The sequence below is a fragment of the Sphaeramia orbicularis genome, chromosome 17 (genome assembly GCF_902148855.1).
Source record: "Sphaeramia orbicularis chromosome 17, fSphaOr1.1, whole genome shotgun sequence".
Taxonomy (NCBI): domain Eukaryota; kingdom Metazoa; phylum Chordata; class Actinopteri; order Kurtiformes; family Apogonidae; genus Sphaeramia; species Sphaeramia orbicularis.
In genome coordinates this window covers 14,393,789-14,411,276 of record NC_043973.1, presented here as the reverse complement: position 1 = coordinate 14,411,276, position 17,488 = coordinate 14,393,789, and the positions used below count along the sequence as shown (strand labels likewise).

Below are 17,488 nucleotides of genomic sequence, written 5' to 3'. Positions count from 1 at the left end.
ACATTGTTTGAAAGGATAGTTTGTAGACGTAAACCTTTTCATAATGTAAATTAACTTTTTTCACTCTTAAACAGAGTAAAGTTCAGAGTTGACATTTTATATATTATTTTACTGGTTCGGCCCACTGCAGATCTAATTTAGCTGAATGTGGCCCCTGAACTAAAATGAGTTTGACACCCCTGTTTTAGCTTCATTTTTGATATAACCTTTATGCCTTTAGGAACATCTACATTAAGAAATTATTCATAGGAAAATAACTGATTTTCACTGCAAAATGCAAAGGATAAAAATAATAGTGATGAATCATTTAGAAAAGTTTGTGTAGCAGGAAAATCATTTGGAAGTGACCAAACTAGTTCTAGATCTTTGAGGGCTAAGGAGAACTCATGAAGTAGGAACTGAAGTAGTACAAGACTTAACAACACTGGTAAAATCAATTGTTTTCTCACCCCCCCCCCCCGAAAAAAGAAAGAAAAACAAAGCACAGAATCCAATTTTAATATTTTATTGCAATTTAATCCTTTACAGTTAAACTGAAAAGTATAAAAAACTGACATTAACATACAGACACACAAGGTCAAACAAACTCACCAATGAGGAAAACAAATACATGTAACCTAAAAACGTACTCCGTCTTCTGTAACTCAATTTCATCCTTATTTTAAGACATGTCCGTCGAGCTGTCGTCTCTGAGAACATTCCAGTCCATGTTTCTGCCTACTTGTGAAGACAAGTAACGACGTGGTAAAAAACACAAACCGAAATCTACAGCTAGTTATTCCTGTTACAGTGATACCGGACAACTGGCCGAAATGACAAAAACAGCGGTTTGTGGGACAATGGACAACAGAGTCGGGGCACCATGCTTTGTGAGTTTGTGTGCGCACATGTTTATGATTCGTATCTACAATGTGAGTGTTAAAACAGAAGTCCGAGTTCCCTATGGAAGCTGTGAGTACGCCGCATGCGTCCGTCTCGCCAATGCCTAGGAGTCCTCTTCACCGTTGACACTGTCAGCATCGTCATCTCCTTCCACATGCTCACCTTCCTCCTCTTCCTCTTCCTCCTCCTCCTCCTCCCTCTCTTGACTCTTTACCTGCAGCATAAGAAAATCATAATGTGGTGATAAAACAGAGCAAAAAAAAAAAAAAAAAAAACAATGAATGAGGGCTGAGCAGGAACAAAATGTACCGCCAGACACCAGCTTGATGGCTGTTACTGTAAGCCTAGGCAACATTAGTGGAAAATGAGCCACCATGACATCAAAGCTCACATCTACAACGATATGAAGGCACTCATTTTGAAGACTGCGCTCATATTTTTCCAGTGCTAGTGAAAAAAGATGGAGCTGCAGTGTTTGAACAGGCTACCATTAAAAGCCGTCAACCTGCTCATAATCTTCGTTTGTTTGTGAAAAGTCTGGAAATGATGAACTGGTAAAAGCTGCTGAGTACTTTTCTAGGAACAAACCATCGTGGTGACAACACAAAATCCAATGATGTCATCTAAAAACAGAACAACAAGCAGTAACAAATCCTCCCATCTGAAAATAATAGTGAAAAAGTCAACAAATCACTAATCCAGTATGTATATAAACTGTCTTTCACTCATTTGGATGGCGTTTTAAAGATATTTGCTGGTGGTTTTAGTTAGACTTAAGGCCCATTTATGCTCTACGTTAGATGCAGATATATACGGATGTAGCGCTCTGTCTGTCCTCTGCGTTCATTATGTCCATAATTCTGTCCGTTCCCTGGAAGTTTGCAGACGTGAACCCCAACAGAGAATACAGAACAGTACTACCAAGAACTGTGGAGGCAGCGCTGAGATTTGAAGAGAAGAATTACCAGAAATGGCAGAACTTTTCAAAGAGCAACTGTGTGAGTTAGTGAAAAACTACTGACATATTTATGACAAGTACCCTTCTCAGTGTCCACATTATTTTCCACAATAGTAAAACCTCCTCTGTCGTCGCCATGTTTGTTATTGACTTCCTACTTCTTCCGTTTCTTCTAAAAAAAAAAAAACAAACATTCCTCTTCCTTGTGTTATATGGCCAGTATGTTAATCAAAAGCTGCGCCCTCTGGTGGATTGATTAATAAACACTCATTCCAACTCAATGGATGCATCTGAGTTTTCAGGCAGTGACGCTTGACACTGTTTGAAAAGGACATACCTATTTACAGGGTTCCTACAAGTTAAATTTAAGACCTTTTTAAGACTACTTAGAACAGAATTTAATGCCCATTTCAAAGCTTTACTGGGCAACAATTCATGACTCCTAGAATTTACGAAAATGTATTTATTTACACCAATGCCTTGATTCCCACCGTTCTGAGTCATTTCTCACTGGGGGCTGTAAAGTTAGCGATAACTGGTTCCTAAATTCAGTATAAATTGTTGGGTTGGAACGGGTGGAACTGAGTTGACTAACGTTACTTTCTTTGCAGTTTGGACATTTCCCAGACACGTTTAAACACAATACAGCCAACCAGTTTATAGCAACATAACTTAAGACCTACCATACCAAATTTAATACCTTTTAAAGACTTTTTTAAGGAATTAAGTGCTAATTCTAGCCTTTTAAGACCTCACAGGAACCCTGTATTTACGTATGTAAAGTGAGCATGAATGAGCCTTTAACCCCATTTCACCTCCTCCTCCTCCAGCAGGTCTCCCTCCTCTTCCTCCTCCTCTTCATCTGAGTCTTGGCTTTCTCTCTCCCTCTTCATGCCATCATCCTTCTTGTTGCTGGAGTGTGGAGGTGAGGTCACCTCTCCTGGCTCAGTCTTTGAACTCTTAGCCTCTGCCAGACACAAATGCACACGTTAAAAAAAAAAAAAACAACAACTCTAAAGCAGTTCAAAGTAATTTTTCAGTGTGGTGTGTTTTTTTGTATCTTTTCTATTAAATATATAATATACACATGTGTAACGCTGTGTTTAACCAAAAAATTGAACCTAAGTTGTGATTATGGATAAATAAAACCAGTAACTCTAGATGTGGTTCATCTCTGGTGTATGACTCGTGCCCTCCTACCTGATTTCTTGCTGTGGTCCTTCTCCATGCGTTCCAGACTGTCCAACAGGTCATCCACTTTGCTTTTAATTTGGGACAACTCCCGTTTGATGCTTTGCAGCTCGTCCACTTTCACTGCAAGGTGAAAAGTAAAGAGGAGAGGTATTAACAGAGAACTAAGACTTGATTTCTTCACAAAGAAGTCAAAGTCATTTGAATACAAACATCAGTGGCAGCTCTTGGGTACCTGCACTGATACACAAATCTCAAACCTTTTCATTACTTTAATGCAAATAAATGCAGTCAGATATGCACCAGATAGTCACATACAGTTTCCATCAAAAACCTGACAGCAGATGTACCTGTTGTCACGCATGGAAAAAAAAAAAAAAAAAAAAAAAGGAAATGTACCATTTTTAGCTGTGTCAGAAATTAGATGATTGAACTAAAAAATGTACAAGTAATATATACGTAAATCAACAAATACATAGGTCTAATCACACCATCAAATTCAATATCATGAATCAATTAATGTGGAAACAATCCTGTTATTTTCACTTCAAGTCAACAATTCCAGATGAGAAGCCTAATATTTGTTGTTATCAGAATCAAACTATTTCAATGCTGAGAATGTTTGTAAAATTAACTATTTCCACTCTAGTTATAGTAGTCATCAGTAAAAGAGGAACAACTAAATCCTTCTGCAGCCTGTGTGGCAGCTGAGAAGACACGCAAGTGTATTTTCCATTTAAATAATGACTTCAGTTTAAATCCGACACTAAAACAATATTCTCTTTTTCATCAACAGAAAGGCACAGGGTAAACCTGGACCACCCTAATTTACCCTACCAGACGGATACCCGTTTAGACCCTCCCCTTACTTGTTCTGGATGATGAAGTCCTCTGGCTGCTCTTAGAGGAAGAGGAGAAGCTGCTCTTGGTTCGCCGGCTGCTTCCTCCGCCGCTCAGACTGACCCGCGGGCGCTTAGACGGGATCACGGCCCGCGACAAGGGGGGAGGCGGAGCAGGGACGCGGGACGGGTACGAGTACATTCTGGGATCAGACACAAGGAGAGCAGAAAAATATTTAGAACCCGTCTCTGGTTTGTGCTCAAGTATGGACCTTTTAATACAATTCAGAAGTTTAAAAAGATAATATACTTAGGCGTTCATTTTTACAGCTGTTACATCAAACACAGGCAAAGAGACAGTGTAAAAGAAATATTTTGCAACGGGAAAGCAATAAAAAGGGGGCAAAAGACAGACAAAAGGCAATTTATCTCATCGTCAATGAGTGTGTTTTGAGAAGAATGAAAGAATGTGACTCACCTGTCATAATAATCTCTCTGAAAGTCATAGTCGAGGTCAAATGAGGAACTGCTGAAGAAAAACAAAGCATTCGTATGAGAAAACAATGGAATGTTTCCTGCACTCTGAAACTCTTCCTCGTTATTAAAGTCAGCTGACGCATTAATGTTTTTATTTTCACAATACTTCCGTTCCTAGTGCCGCCATCACCATAACTGACCTGTACATGTCTCCAGCTGAGCGTTTGGTAGTTTTTGACCTGTGGGGTTTGGGTTCTCCAGCCAAGTTGATATCTGTCCAGAAACACATCACAGGTCTTTACAACCGACCAGGACACTTTTCCTGCTCTTAAAACTGGTAAAAAAAAAAAAAAGCTGACCAATGTCCTTAATATTAAAGGCCGTTCTTAAAGTGGATATCAGAAGATTCCACATTATTTATCATGAACTGATGCTTTGATTTCAGATTAAAGGCCAGACAGACCGAAACATCATAGTTCAATACATTTTTCAGCAGTAAATGACACTAAGTTCTTCCTCTTTGTTTTAATGCTGCCACAACTACTTCAGGGAGTACAATCTAAATTCTTACCAAGTACTTGTCCGACAATCATGCGGCCGTCCTCCCCGGATACAGCGGACCGGGCGTTCCTCTCATTGGCGTACTGAACGAAGGCATAGCCCTTGTGGACAGAGCAGCCTACGATCTTCCCATATTTGGAGAAGATGGCTTCCACATCTGCCTTGGTGACCAGCAGGGTGTTGAGGTTGCCGATAAAGACCCGTGAGTTGAGGGAGCGTGGGTCGGTCTTGTTGGTGACGTTGCTGCTGGCCATGAGGCTGGAGGTGGTGGGTGAGCGACTGGTGGGGAGACACACAGATACACAACCCTCATGTTTGATGACACAGTGAATAATACTCATCTGTGAAGCATGTGGAGACCCTTACTGCTGCATAAATGCTCCGCAGGCTTACCCTGGGAAATCAAAGGGTTCACATCAAAAAACACACAGCTGACACAGCACTCAAAAGCAGGAAGTAATGGGTTAATGTAAGGCTACTTCCTGTTTATGTACCGGCAGGAGGCATATAACTTAAACTGTGTTGATTTCACTTGAAAATTTACTTTGAATCTGTATCACTTTGACTAGACTGATATCAGCTACATAAACATAATACTCCCATCAAATTCAATGACCACGGATTTCCTTTGTCTAATGAAAATGGGGAGAAGAAAATTCAACTGAAACCAAATACAGCAGCTGAACTTAAACTTAATTTTGCATCATTATAACAAACTCCATGAGACTATAACAAATCACTTACATTCATGTAAAACAGCAGGACTGCCACTAAAATGACCCTATTGCACATAATTATTATGCTTAAATTCTTAAGACAAAGAAAAATATGAAAAACTAAAGCAGCAAGTAAATTTAAGTAAATTAAATTTTCAAAAATGAAAAGTAAACTTCATGTTTGGGTGTACAATTATTTCAGCAGAATAAACCACATCCTGATGAAGAAAACCAAAAGCACATGTTCAGTGGTCTGTTAGATTAATTCAGACACTCCACAGAAACCAGGTTATGTTTTAAATGGAAACTGTAAGACATCCTCACTTACAGTTCAGCCTCCGTTTTATCATCACATCCCTACTAATCTGCACCAACACGAATATCCATCACTTATGTTTCCCACAGGATGTTAATGGATTTGCATCAGGATCTTGAGAATAGAGGGGTAAGGCCCAGCCATATACATGTGCGTGTGTTTATATATATATATAAAAAAAATACATAAAAGTCTTAAGGTCTTTTTCCCAGAGTTTGCCAGAAACCATTCAGTAATCCTCAGTTGATCAATATGCAACACCCCCTACACTCCAACATCAATGCAACAAACACAGCGTGTCAACAGTTAGATCTTTGATACTTTATTACAGATAAGGCCTGGGAATTGTCAGGATTATATTTTAATCATCCTGTACAATAATGTACTGCTGTTCAGAATTTTATGCATGGTATGGCAATAAATATCAGGATGAGAACAATTTTATTTAACAATAATAACTTAATTGTTATCTGTTGGTGCTTCCAAAAAGTAGATGGTTTTAGTGGATATTGTACATGAAAGAGAGATGTAACACACGATAATTATTATATTTGGTTGCCTATGTCTAAAAATAGCCAAATTTGGCAGTATTTAGCTTTTATAGCCCAAGACTTTATAATGAAATTGGCTTTTTTTGCAAGGCAACATGCAAATACTTAAGTGTACTGTTTTAGTGCAAATGCTGCAATTGGTACTATAAAAAGTGTAAAATAATTCAACTATAATTATAGTTTATCAACTCAGTTTTGCTTAATGGCTACAGGTCTACAGTTTATGTCAAGCTGTAACCTTTAAAACCAAGACAGCTTCATATTAAATCGATACAAACTCCATTCGATACCCAGTCCCATTCTCTCCATTCATTTCATAGTGAACAAAGGCCACTTGAGTTTGAATAACTTAAGTGCCGACACCATTATATACTTTTCTATCCTGGTCCTACAGTCAGTGCACCTAGTGAATTGAATAAAAGCCCAGAGTGCTGATACAGAAACATGAAAACAGTAGTGGCATCAACAGTAACCCCCGGCGGACAGGGGGCTGGAACAGTCATCACTCACTCCATAGCGTCTGTGTGCAGGGTTGCCGTCTGTCTGATGTTTGACACTGTGGGCTGGGTTCAGTTTGGGCTGGTGTCTTGACCTTCACCTTCGCCCCTCGCGATTTATACTGAGGTGACAGAAAACACACCTCAGTCAAGCTGAGCAGGGTTATATGTACCAAGGCTTACCTGGTGGGAATGTGTACAGAGTCAGTGACGAGGACAACATAATAACACAGCTCTAAAAGGCAGGGGTCTCCAGGGCATCCTAATAAACCTACCCTACCTAATGTGTGAGGGATTGTGCAAACAGACAGTATGCCTGTGGGACATCATTAGATTCACATCTTTGACTGGGCAGAAATATATACTGATTTGGCTCAAGGTACCCCACATATGTTTGTATAAACTCTGAGTTCATTTATATATTAAAAGCTAGGCAAATTTGTGATGGAACTAAGTGAGCTGCAAAAACATGTTACTGCTCAAAAACAAAGTGGGGCAAAGGCATGTAAAAGCAAAATTATAGGAGAGTTGTCCAAGACTAAATTCCATAGGCAAAATTTAATGACGGAGCCTTGACCTTGATCATGAAGTGATTTAGATTTGGGACATTTGGATTTATCTTATAATTCAGAAACACAGGGGCAGCCTAGAATAAAAAGATGGGTATGATTTCTCTATCATATTTGTATATCTGCATACCCAAAACAAAAACCTCTGCAATTAGGATGTTTGGCATCATAATCAAATTGTGTAAACATAAGAAAATTAATCTCCACCAAGTCAAAAGAAAAAGCCATGTTCATTTTTATGAGTGTATTTATGCACATTATGTTGTAGAGAATGTGGATGTTTTGTACAAAATAGATTCAATCTACTATATGGATAATAATGTAAGGCTTACAACCTGCGGCCTAAAAAGTGAAGGTGAGTTTAATACAGATAAACAGCCACCATTCTTTTTCAGATTGATAAGCCTTTAATTATATGTCAGCATTGTATCCTTCAGCACTGGCAGTCCAAAATCAGAAAGAAAAAAAAAAAAAACTCTTCATCACGGGAGGAAAAAACGGAAAAAATCTACTCCACAAAAAGCCAACTGACAGAGCAGCATGAATCAGAAAAGCAAAATTAGGGATTAGTCGAAAATTACCTAAACCATCCACAACACACCCGCCTGGAGCCCGACAGCGCCACCACCAGGCGTCAGTGTGAGACACAGGCCCTGGTTAGCCTCGGAGGCTCAAAGCCGGCTAGTATGGCTAACGTTAGCCAACCATCAACCAAAAGGCATAAAAAATACACAGCAATCTGACCAGTTCATTTGCTTGCAAAAACCAAAACCTGCAAAATGCTCATAATCATGAGGTGGATCTGAATCTGCACTGACTCAGGGCGGATCTGCAACTATTACACCAACGGAGCCTCTGAAGCCGTTAGCTAATGCTAACTTAGCTGGTGGGCTGGCTGAAAAGCGTGCCAAAAACATTAGCAGTCCCATTAAGGAAAAGTCTTCACAATAAAAGCTATAAAAATACAGCTACACAAACTTGCAAAAAAGGAGGAAATAGTAGCTAAGATGTATCCAATGCGCTGTGTTTCTAAAAACAACAAGCAGCGTTCATGTTTTTGAGGGGGACGAGCGTCTTCAAGTTAGCTAAGCTAGCTACCCCGCTAGCCAGCACATAACGTTCTGTCCACTCGCAAAATAGAAAAAGCATCGTTGAAAAAAATCCAAAAACAAAAGAAAAAGGAAGGAAAAATGAAAAATGTCTGGGAACAAAATACTCACCACGACCTTTACGAGTAAAATGTCTTGCTTTCGGTAAAATCTTTCAAATTGTTACTTAGGTCGTCCTTTAAGCGCTCAAGCGTTTCGCCCCCCTGAACAGCGAGCTAGTGTTCTTCTAGCCACAGACACAGCTAACAGAGCTGCGATGGCGCAGTAGTGGATGGGGGCGCTGGTTTTAAGTAACAGTGCTGCCCGAAAGAGCGGGGTCATTAATTTAGCAGCCACATTGTTGATACCGGTGTGACCTTTTACATAAAAGGTTCTTACCGGTTGTCTTTGAAATGAGTCCGTCTGGTCCTGCCTCCAGAGGTTTATAAGCTAATTTCATGTTTTCCGCTAAGCTTTCCTTATCAGTGGGATACGACAGGTATTATTTAATAAATCCCTTTATAAACACACATGTCGCATTTTTGCCTGATTTGCGGGGGAAAAAAATAGTTTAACACATAATTCTGAATTATTCGAATTATTCCCGAAAGTCAGTGGGTTCATTGTATGTGACACATTTAATGAATTAGACATTTAGCTTTTCTGCACATTTATTTATCATAATATTTCTGTTTTTCACAAATAAGCTAGTGTTCAGTTAAGACAGCAGTTCAGAAATTTCACTTACATTTTTTTTTTAAAATTTTTTTTATTAACCATTAATGGACCAGCCAGCATCAGCTTAAACATTTATTTTGACATGTTTATATTTATCCCTCCAGTTATGTATATTTGTAAAAATGCTGTTCTGAAATTAAATGAATTCTACAAAGGCTGAGACTATTTCTTCAATACGTTGAGGTTGTCTGAATTTTAAAAATATATCTAAATGCCAACAAGCAACTAATTATCGTATGATTAAAAGGAAGGAAAATGCATCATTGTACACAACTTATTCTAATCTTCAAATGTTTTTTATTTTTTCTTTATTTGTTCAATTCGTAGACAATGATGCATTACCATAAGTAACCAGACGATGACAGTATTGTTCTGAAAATACATGAAAAAACAGCGAATGGTGAATCTTGGACAGATGGAAAACAGTGAAATGTGTTTCAAAATGTTGTCAGATATTTTCACTTGACATGTAACTGGTTTGCAAACGTGTCATTCTTCCTCTATTTAATGCCATCTCTCAAGAAACTGATCCATTAAAACTGAAGGGGGAAAAAAATCACCTTTGATAGCCTTTTAACTGACATGTGCTTCAGTGAAACGTCTCATAGGAATTCATGAGTACATAAGCAACAGCTGAGCAAGGACGTGACACACTGTAAAGTCAGGTGACCACCAGGAAACTGACTGACAGCCTCTAGTGCACACGTGTGATACAACACACACACACACACACACACACACACACACACACACACACACACACACACACACACACACACACACACAATATCCCAGCATTCACAGAAAAAATTACAATCTGGAATTGATTTCTTGGACTTTGTTGCGTGCGATTCAATTGTTTAGGTTTAAAGATTTCGCCAGATAATGACATTTTTTGTCATGCCATTCCATTCAATAGTTTTGAGTGTCTGAGGCAGTAAAAACAATGCAGTATCTCACAACAAAAAGCATAGATCATCAAAAAGCCCCAACTCGTGTGCCAGCTATTCCTATTTCTTCTCGCACTTTCTTTCTTGGGGATCATATTGTAACCCTAAATATGTTTATATTGCAATCCTTTGTTTGGTTGTGACTCCTGTGGGGTTGTGAGCCTCTGCATATAAAAGCAGATAAAATCCTATGAAACACTACATATAACGGATATAACGTGTGGCTGGCATTTCTGAATGACTTTTTTGCACCTGAGGAAGGAAAGTGATAGAGGATGGTGCATGACACAGACTAAAACCAGCTGTTTTCTGTAACCAGTTATATGAAGAAACCCCTACAATGTCCCAATTTTCATGGAGAATATGTTCTTTTGTGAATTGTTTTCACCCATCTGGTTTTGTTTTGGGCCCTGTCCCATAGGACTTGTTTACAGCTCTGTGCATCATTTCGGGAATAAGAAATGTTACTCAGATTTGCAGTTTTACTGTGTAATCAGATACACAGATGAAAGGTTTCTCTGCTTGCTTGCCTCTTTTGTGTATTTATCAATCTTAGACAGGCCCAAATGTTTGACAGCCTGTGATTTTGTAGGCTTCATGTCCAAAAATGTGATAAGATTGGTACAAATGTCAGTGAGAAGAGGATGTTTAAACTGCTTAATATGAATGTGACCAACATAAATAAACACACCTTATAACATCAATGCTGTCATTACAGAGGTAGAACCAATTTAACCCCAATATAAATTACACGTTACTGACAATTACAGAGACACCATTGGAAATTCTGCAAACCAAAGACCACAACATGGTCAGTACAAGCTCAATACTGAGCACCACAAACACACTGCGCACAAAATTATAGGGATACCACTGGAAATAAAAATACCATAAAGTGCGTAAGGACTCATGTGAACTCATTGTTGAGCATCGAGGACACTCATTTTTAGGAATATTTTCAAACCATATATAGTTAGCTTGGCTGATGTTTTTGTCTAAATCAGCTTACATCTTTTTGCATTTATTTGAAGCAAATTGGGATTTGATGTCTTACTTCATGACCTGCACACAGGAGGAGCTAAAATCAGTCAGCAGTCTCTGGTCAGTGGTGACTCATGAAAATTTATTTAGCATAATGTGATGATATTAGTTCTTGACATTATAAAGCTTAAACAACCCTTTAAAGGACAGTAAGAACTGTCAGTAAGCTTATGGTGCCTGCTAGAGACACGTTGATGAACTAAGTGCTGATTTATTGCATTTCAACACAGTGTAAACAATTAATGTATAGTTTATCACTGCACTGTTGTGGTACAATCTCTTAATGAAAGTCAAGGCTTTGACTTCATCATAAACTAAGTTATATACCTTCTGTGGCTATAACTTAAGGCATTAGTTAGTAAAATTGTTCAATAGGAACCAAGTGATGCTAAGATTCAAGTTTATAAGTGATGTTAAGTCAGTAGTAAGATTGTACATCATACTAATTGATCTGATGATTATTTGTTAATATTAATAAGGTATCTGTCAAAAAATTCTTAGCAAAATGTGACAACATAAAATAATTTAAAAAAAAACTGGTCAGTCATGTGTTTTCTTGTGTGGTATTTTTTGATGGTTTGTGTTGGTTGGCCAGAACCACCAGGCTCAAATGCAGCTTCTTCCCAGAGGCTGTCAGACTGGTCTGGTCTATTCCATGGAACACTGATGCACTACTGTTGATCATGCTGTTTTTATCCTGGTTTAACATGCTGCTCATTTTTAATCTGCACTGTAGTATTTATGCATATTTACTCATTATTTATTATTAGGTTTTACCATTATTATCAGATTTTATTGTTATTATTTTTGATATAGGATTCATTTTATAGGATTTTTACCATGTACATTGCTGGACCTGAGTACTGATTTCGTTTCATGTACACACTACATGTAATGACAATAAAGTGAACCTTGAACTTTGGTTAGTTGTCTGTTAACTAGTGACTTTAGCTACCATCACTTGTTAATAGTGGTTGTTAGAGGAGTTTTACTGACTTTTTTCTGTCTTTTTTTTATATTGTCTTGTCTTGTTGATTAACATTCTAACATGTCAGCAAATGTAAGTATTTAACCCTTTCATGCACAGTGGTCACTACAGAGGACAGCTACTCAAAGATGTTCTCTTGAGACCCAGCAAATAATCTTTGTCTTCTGTAGAGGACAAGAGTTTCACATCTTTACTTAAAAAATAAATAAATGTCCAGTGAAGAGGACATTATATATACAAAAAAAAATTTATCTGAAAAAACTGTTGCATCATGCTGTTTCCAATTAAGGCAATTATTTAATGTAAAATGGTGAAAATGTTTACTTACTGGGTCTCAGGAGGATATATTCATGGATTTTGTTGTTTTAGTTCCATATCCGCCAACACGGTGGACACTTATGCATCATCTCATACACTGCAATTCATACCGTTACTGTAACTTTGCTGTTCTTGATAAACCTGATCTGCAGTAACATGTTTGAGTGTAAATCAAATGTTATTGTTATCAGACTGTCATTAAACAAAAGTTTTGTTTTGTTTTGTTTTTTTGCATATTATCTCCCTGAAGTGAGTAATAACTGGTATTATAGTATGTTAAAATGTGAGAAAACAACAGATTAGCAGCATTACAAATGTTTTTATTCATAGTTTTCACACAATATATCAGTAAATATATTTTTCTTTGCTTCAAATATTAAACACGTGGGGTCCCGCTGAGTGGGCATTTTTGCAACTCCATGAAAATAAGAAGGTTAATAAGAAAATTTTCAAAACTAAAGAGGAATAAAAACACTCAGGGGAAAAAAAAATCCTGATTAAGGTTCTCATAATTCATGCATGAAAGGGTTAAGTTAACCTTGCTTCATCAGTGGGAGAATCAGTAAAATATAGACATAATGCTAATTTGTGGAATGATTTTGTGTACTGCGGTGGCCCAGAGGTGCAAGAGCCCAAAAAATTATCCACTATAAGAAAAAAAAAGAGAATGGCCCAAAAATTATCCACTATAAGAAAAAAGGAGAACAGCCCAAAAAATTATCCACTAGAAGAAAAAAAAACAAAAAAACAAACATCATCCACCTTTTCAATTAAGGGGGCGCTGTTTACCTGAAAGGTCTCTTGCTTTAAAATTAAGGTGACCACAAAAAATAAAAGCATAGGCTGAAAATTTTTAAGGCCTTCAGCTAATGTGGCTAATGCTAATGAAGCAACCCACCGGAAGTGGAGGTTGGTATAAATAAAGTTATTTTAAAAATATATAGTGGATAATCTTTTGGGCTGTTCTCTTTATTTTCTTATAGTGGATAATTTTTTGGGCTGTTCTCTTTTTTTCCTTATAGTGGATACATTTTTGGGCAAGTGGATAATTTTTTGGTCTGTCCTCTTGTTTTTCTTATGGTGGATAATTTTTTGGGCTTTTCTCTTTTTTTTCTTATAGTGGATAATTTTTTGGTCTGTCCTCTTGTTTTTCTTATGGTGGATAATTTTTTCGGCTGTTCTTTTTTTTATAGTGGAAAAATTTTTGGTCTAGTGGATAATTTTTTTGGGCTGTTCTCTTTTTTTCTTATAGTGGATACTTTTTTGGTCTGTTCTCTTTTTTTCCTTATAGTGGATAATTTTTTGGGCTGTTCTCTTTTTTTTCTTATAGTGGATACATTTTTGGGCTAGTGGATAATTTTTTGGTCTGTCCTCTTGTTTTTCTTATGGTGGATAATTTTTTGGGCTGTTCTCTTTTTTTTTATAGTGGAAAAATTTTTGGTCTAGTGGATAATTTTTTTGGGCTGTTCTCTTTTTTTCTTATAGTGGATACTTTTTTGGTCTGTTCTCTTTTTTTTCCTTATAGTGGATAATTTTTTGGGCTGTTCTCTTTTTTTCTTATAGTGGATAAATTTTTGGGCTAGTGGATAATTTTTTGGGCTGTTCTCTTTTTTTTCCTTATAGTGGATAATTTTTTGGGCCATTCTCTTTTTTTTTCTTATAGTGGATACATTTTTGGGCTTGTGGATAATTTTTTGGTCTGTCCTCTTGTTTTTCTTATGGTGGATAATTTTTTGGGCTGTTCTCTTTTTTTTCTTATAGTGGATACATTTTTGGGCTAGTTTATAATTTTTTGGTCTGTCCTCTTTTTTTTCTTATGGTGGATAATTTTTTGGGCTGTTCTCTTTTTTTATAGTGGAAAAATCTTTGGTCTAGTGGATAATTTTTTTGGGCTGTTCTCTGTTTTTTCTTATAGTGGATACTTTTTTGGTCTGTTCTCTTTTTTTCCTTATAGTGGATAATTTTTTGGGCAGTTCTCTTTTTTTCTTATAGTGGATAAATTTTTGGGCTAGTAGATACTTTTTTGGTCTGTTCTCTTTTTTTCTTTTAGTGGATGAATTTTTGGGCCAGTGGATAATTTTTTGGTCTGTTCTCTTTTTTTTTTCTAATAGTGGATAAATTTTTGGGCTAGTGGATAATTTTTTTTGGGCTGTTCTCTTTTTTTTTTTCTTACAGTGGATACATTTTTGGGCTAGTGGATAATATTTTGGGTCGTTCTCTTTTTTTTCTTATAGTGGATAATTTTTTGGGCTGTTGCACCTCTGGGCCACCGTAGTGTACCTTGGCGCTGATGAAAAAAAACATTTAACTCTGGAGGTGGTAAAAAAAAAAAAAAAAAAAAATGGGGAGCCACTGCAATAGAATGAAACACCACCCACAACATGGCAACCAATGAAAGTATGTTTAAAAGACTTAGTAAATTAATCAATAATATACTAAAAATATTCAGTGGAGAATGATTATAAGAGAGGAGGACAATACAAATATATTTAGCAAACGGCAAAAAAGAAAAAAGAAAGAAAGAAAGAAAGAAAGAAAGAAAGAAAGAAACTCCTTGCTTGCGCGTGTACGTGCGCGCGCAGAGCAGATGCAGCCGGTGAGCTCGCGCGGTGGAGGGCTGCTGTGACAGTGGGGAGCACAGTCCGCGTGGAGCCAGCGCGAGGCAGAGGTACTCCAACGAGCTGTGACTGAGCGCAAAACGGTAAGAACTGACCACAAACAGCGACTTTACGGCAGTTCTTTTGCATTTTGAATGTTTAACCTCCAGTATAAAGTAAAAAGAGTGAGACAGATAAAGACGTTACAACAGGATTTGTGTTGTGTTAACACAGATAAACACAATTTCACACAGATTTAATGTTTGTATCATTCACTTTTGCTATCTCCTAAACAGCTAAAAGTCGTTTTATATCTTTTAACAGTAACAACAATATGGTAGAAATGAATAAGATATGTTCTGTATTTCTGTATATTTTGGCAGGCTTCAAGCACTGGGATGTGTAATGCTTTACAGTCAGTGATGTGTGCAGAGTATATGATAAATGGAGTTAATCTCTACAGACAGATGGTGTATAGAAAACAGTTGGATAAACTTTGCTAAAATTGTGAAGAGATGTAATTATTAGATTTGCCATTTCTTCATGATGGATTACACAAGAACTTGTTTTGATTGTGCAACAAGGATTTGAAGAAGGCAATTAATAGATGGTCAACGGTGAACTCTTACCCAAATGGTTCATTGTGATATTTTTCCCCTTATTACTTATGGGACTCTTCCTTTCCACTCCTCTGCAGTTTGCTGATTTATGTAATGTCACTGGAATGAAAAGTGCTGCGCAGGGGGTGGAAATCTGGCTTACTGTAAGTCAAACAGATGAGGAGGCTTGTTTTAATCATTAGTCTCATGGTATCATTGACATGAAGCTTGTGCTTGGGATTCATGGTTTATACTCAGCAGTCTCTGCCAATGCTCCCTTTGCGCAAAGGTGTGTGCAAAAAGTGCAGAAATACAGTTAATTCTATTATTTACCCCATTTAATCTTATATATGAGGCATTGAAGGGGATAATAAACCAAATATGTGATGCAACATAAAGCAGAAAATTATCTTAATATGCTTTTGGGAAGTTGCTCAGGTTGTTGATCAATACCAGTGACTCTATGATTATTTCACCAGATGCTTCAAGTGTTTGTTCAAGTGCTCTCATGGAGCATGGCACTGTCAGCAGGGGGACACTGAGAGCCAGGATTCGTTTCGGACGAAATTTTTTTGTTTGCCCTGGCAGTGTATCTTTGCCTCGATTTCACACCAGGGGGAGAAAATATCAAAAGCATTTCAGTTTTACTGGATTGTTTTTCTATTGCTGTCTTTTTAAAATATAAACACTTGTGGAATATTTCACTGAATTACAATAAGTATGAAACTGAATCCTTTAACAGAAGCTTTAAGGCAGTTTCGCAATTATTGAAATCCCATTTTAATGAAACACATACTGAGACTAATAGTGTACTGTTGACTCAGGGCCTCTTTACTGTATGTGCTTATTCTGGAGCTTTTGAACACTCTGTATACTGCAGGTTGATTTTTATGCACCCATACACCTTTGTGATAAATACGTCATTTTGTGCCTTTTTGGATTGGACAATCCAAAATCTAATCCTTGAAATAAGTCCCTTTGAAGCAGTGTTTCAGATGTACAGAAAAGCTGAGCTCTTTTCATTACGTAATCTTGTTACACCCTCTTCAGTATTTTGCTTAAAACCCACTGATGAAAAAAAGCTGTTGATGGAAATGATCTTTTATTGACTTGGAAATTCAACTCAAATTTAAACAACATTTTGGATGGAAACAACTTATTACTGCAATTCCCTCGGGTCACCAGTAGAGGTCAATTAAAGTCACAGCTAATGCCCCTTTAATGCTCGTGATTACATTACGTAGACTGAGATGAGCTAATGTATTTAATTAAAGGTTCAAAGTCACTGACAAACTCTGATCATATGGGATGTATTAGTGTTAGGCAAGAAGCAAATTTGCTCTTTCTTATATAAATATTTGTTACCATGTCTCTGAAAAAACAGCCTAAAGTCCGAATTTGTCACATCCGATCTCATGCTAGTTTGAGCTGCTGCTTTCTGACAGCTGTGACTGCGCTCATAACATGCTGATGAAATGGTTCGCCACTTGTTTTTCTCCGCTGCCCGCTCTCTACATACCTTTCATGGACATTAACAATGATTGCCCTACAAACAGAGCTCATTTTGGTCTGGTTCAGAAATATTATTCCTGGCTGGAGGTGCTCTTTTGCA

At 37.3% G+C, this 17,488-nt stretch overlaps 2 protein-coding genes across 5 annotated transcripts in view; one reads left to right on the top strand and one right to left on the bottom strand.

Annotated features, from left to right (window-relative positions):
* Positions 1-489: 489 nt before the first annotated feature.
* LOC115437177 (heterogeneous nuclear ribonucleoprotein C-like) lies at positions 490-8,917 on the bottom strand. Of its 4 annotated transcripts, none has more exons than XM_030160344.1 (9): positions 8,778-8,917; positions 7,002-7,110; positions 4,919-5,187; positions 4,548-4,620; positions 4,349-4,399; positions 3,901-4,073; positions 3,041-3,154; positions 2,656-2,807; positions 490-1,096 (listed from the first exon to the last, which is right to left on the bottom strand). In XM_030160344.1, the coding sequence occupies exons 2-9, from the start codon at positions 7,004-7,006 to the stop codon at positions 986-988; spliced, it is 948 nt and encodes a 315-aa protein (XP_030016204.1). In that variant the 5' UTR covers positions 7,007-7,110; positions 8,778-8,917; the 3' UTR covers positions 490-985. The 4 variants fall into 4 exon arrangements, with proteins under 4 accessions (XP_030016204.1, XP_030016206.1, XP_030016205.1 ...); XM_030160346.1 differs by having other exon boundaries at positions 4,349-4,396; XM_030160345.1 differs by having other exon boundaries at positions 8,139-8,908.
* A 6,345-nt stretch (positions 8,918-15,262) lies between these two features.
* The window catches only part of LOC115438004 (zinc finger protein GLIS1-like), a 65,358-nt gene continuing 63,132 nt past the window's right edge, over positions 15,263-17,488 (top strand). Inside the window, exon 1 of the mRNA XM_030161435.1 lies at positions 15,263-15,381. The gene's annotated coding sequence lies outside the window, so the exon portion shown is untranslated. The remainder of the gene's footprint in view (positions 15,382-17,488) is intronic.

Excerpts from the sequence above, each read along its gene's own strand:
- LOC115437177 (XM_030160344.1), bottom strand. Across the intron at positions 3,155-3,900 it reads GACTTCATCATCCAGAACAA|TGAAAGTGGACGAGCTGCAA; the intron begins GTAAGGGGAGGG and ends TTCACCTTGCAG. Across the intron at positions 2,808-3,040 it reads GGACCACAGCAAGAAATCAG|AGGCTAAGAGTTCAAAGACT; the intron begins GTAGGAGGGCAC and ends TGTGTCTGGCAG.